Source organism: Rhinopithecus bieti, unplaced genomic scaffold (assembly GCF_001698545.2).
Source record: "Rhinopithecus bieti isolate Rb0 unplaced genomic scaffold, ASM169854v2 scaffold_51744, whole genome shotgun sequence".
In the NCBI taxonomy this organism is placed as follows: domain Eukaryota; kingdom Metazoa; phylum Chordata; class Mammalia; order Primates; family Cercopithecidae; genus Rhinopithecus; species Rhinopithecus bieti.
In genome coordinates this window covers 6,618-8,425 of record NW_016820159.1, presented here as the reverse complement: position 1 = coordinate 8,425, position 1,808 = coordinate 6,618, and the positions used below count along the sequence as shown (strand labels likewise).

The 1,808-nt window shown below is 42.9% G+C and overlaps 1 protein-coding gene across 1 annotated transcript; it reads left to right on the top strand.

The window, feature by feature from the left end:
* The first annotated feature begins 244 nt into the window (after window positions 1-244).
* On the top strand, window positions 245-813 carry LOC108520295 (lysine-specific demethylase 5C-like). Its single transcript, XM_017859623.1, has 2 exons — window positions 245-456; window positions 552-813. The coding sequence occupies exons 1-2, from the start codon at window positions 245-247 to the stop codon at window positions 796-798; spliced, it is 459 nt and encodes a 152-aa protein (XP_017715112.1). The 3' UTR covers window positions 799-813.
* The last annotated feature ends 995 nt before the right edge of the window (window positions 814-1,808 follow it).

The window sequence follows — 1,808 nt, the reverse complement described above, 5'->3', positions numbered from 1 at the left end:
TACATTTTGATCCAGAGCAGGATTTTTTTTAACTTGCAGGTATTTTGGTAGATGGATATATCTGTAAATTTTGCAGAAATTGAAGTGAATAGAATTGAAATTTTGTATGTCTGCTTTTGGTGGAGAGGTAGGGAGAAAACCTATATGTTTCTTAAGATGTTTCAAAAAAGTCTCTGACCTCAAAATTAAGGTTCCCTAGGCTAAAGAAAATGACTTAAGATCTCAGTTCCTTAGCATAACCCTCATGCCCTTTTACAAATACCTGACCTGGCAGGAGTATGCTACCAGTGGTTGGAACCTAAATGTGATGCCGGTGTTGGAACAGTCTGTACTGTGCCACATCAATGCAGATATCTCTGGCATGAAGGTGCCCTGGCTCTACGTGGGCATGGTCTTCTCAGCCTTTTGCTGGCATATTGAGGATCACTGGAGTTACTCCATTAACTACCTCCACTGGTGAGTGGGGCCCTGGGGAGCCAGGGAATCAAGTCAGTGTGGGCTCCCTGCATGACCAAGGTGTGATTGTGTGTGTCCCTTTTCCATTTGTGCAGGGGTGAGCCGAAGACCTGGTATGGGGTGCCCTCACTTGCAGCAGAACATTTGGAAGAGGTGATGAAGAAGCTGACACCTGAACTATTTGATAGCCAGCCTGACCTCCTGCACCAACTTGTCACCCTCATGAATCCCAACACCCTCATGTCCCATGGCGTGCCAGTGAGTACCCAGGCAACAGGGACAAGCAGCAGGAATGATTTAGTGATGTCCTTTGTGATGATGGTGGTGGTGGTTGTCATCTAGATTCTGCCCCTGCCCTTTCTTCGTTGCTGTTCTTAATTGGGCTACAGGTTTGACTACTCTAGTAGAGACCCAAAATAATAGTGATTAGATGTACCATATGATGGTATAGCCTCTGGGCCATGTGATAGAGGGTAACACCTAAGGGGTGGCTTATTATCACATCTACATTCCAGCCAGTGGAAGAGGGAAATGGGAAAGGGCAGGGCTAGACAAATCTTTCAAGGGCACACATCATTTCCATTCATCTTCTGTTAGTAAAACTTGGTCATAATGACCACATCTAGCTGCAGGGAAAACTGTGAAATGTAATTCTTATTTTGGATGGTCAAGTACCGCTTATAAACGGGAGGTCATGTTGTTATGACAGAAGACAAGAATGAATATCAGGGTACAACTAGCAGCCTCTGCCATACCTTGTATACTCTTACCCTTCTCAGAGCAATGGATAGGTCTTTTATTTAACAGGTCAAAAGTTGAACCCAGAGTTCTGGGCTATCCTCTGTGTACTTCTCTCTTACCCTTTAAAACATTTTGCTGGGTATACAACGTGGCTTACCTGTGAGAGACTTTATATTCCTGGGAATTTCTAGCATTGATTAGCATCAGCCAGTTTTCTGGTGTGGATCTTAAAACAGCTTGATCACTAGTTCTGTAAGAACAGGAATTAGTAGATCCTGTATCTCTGCTTTAAGTGTTACCTGGGGCTGCTACTCTTCCCTACTCCCTTCCACACTCTTTGGCCTTGGACACATTACTACTTACTCTAATGCATGAGATAGTCAATAAATATTGAATTAATGTCTCCTTCAAATATTCCTAGATATCTGTACAGTAGGGTTTTGGACTAAGTCAGTGGTTCTCACCTGCGTTTCTTTTACCTTCACCTTGTTTTGGGATACTATATGTCCCATGAGTAATATTTTTTTATTATAAAATTTAGTGATATTTAACCAAGGACTTGGGATATCTAGGGAATTGGACAGAAGGAGGTGTCCTATAACAGTTTAGGC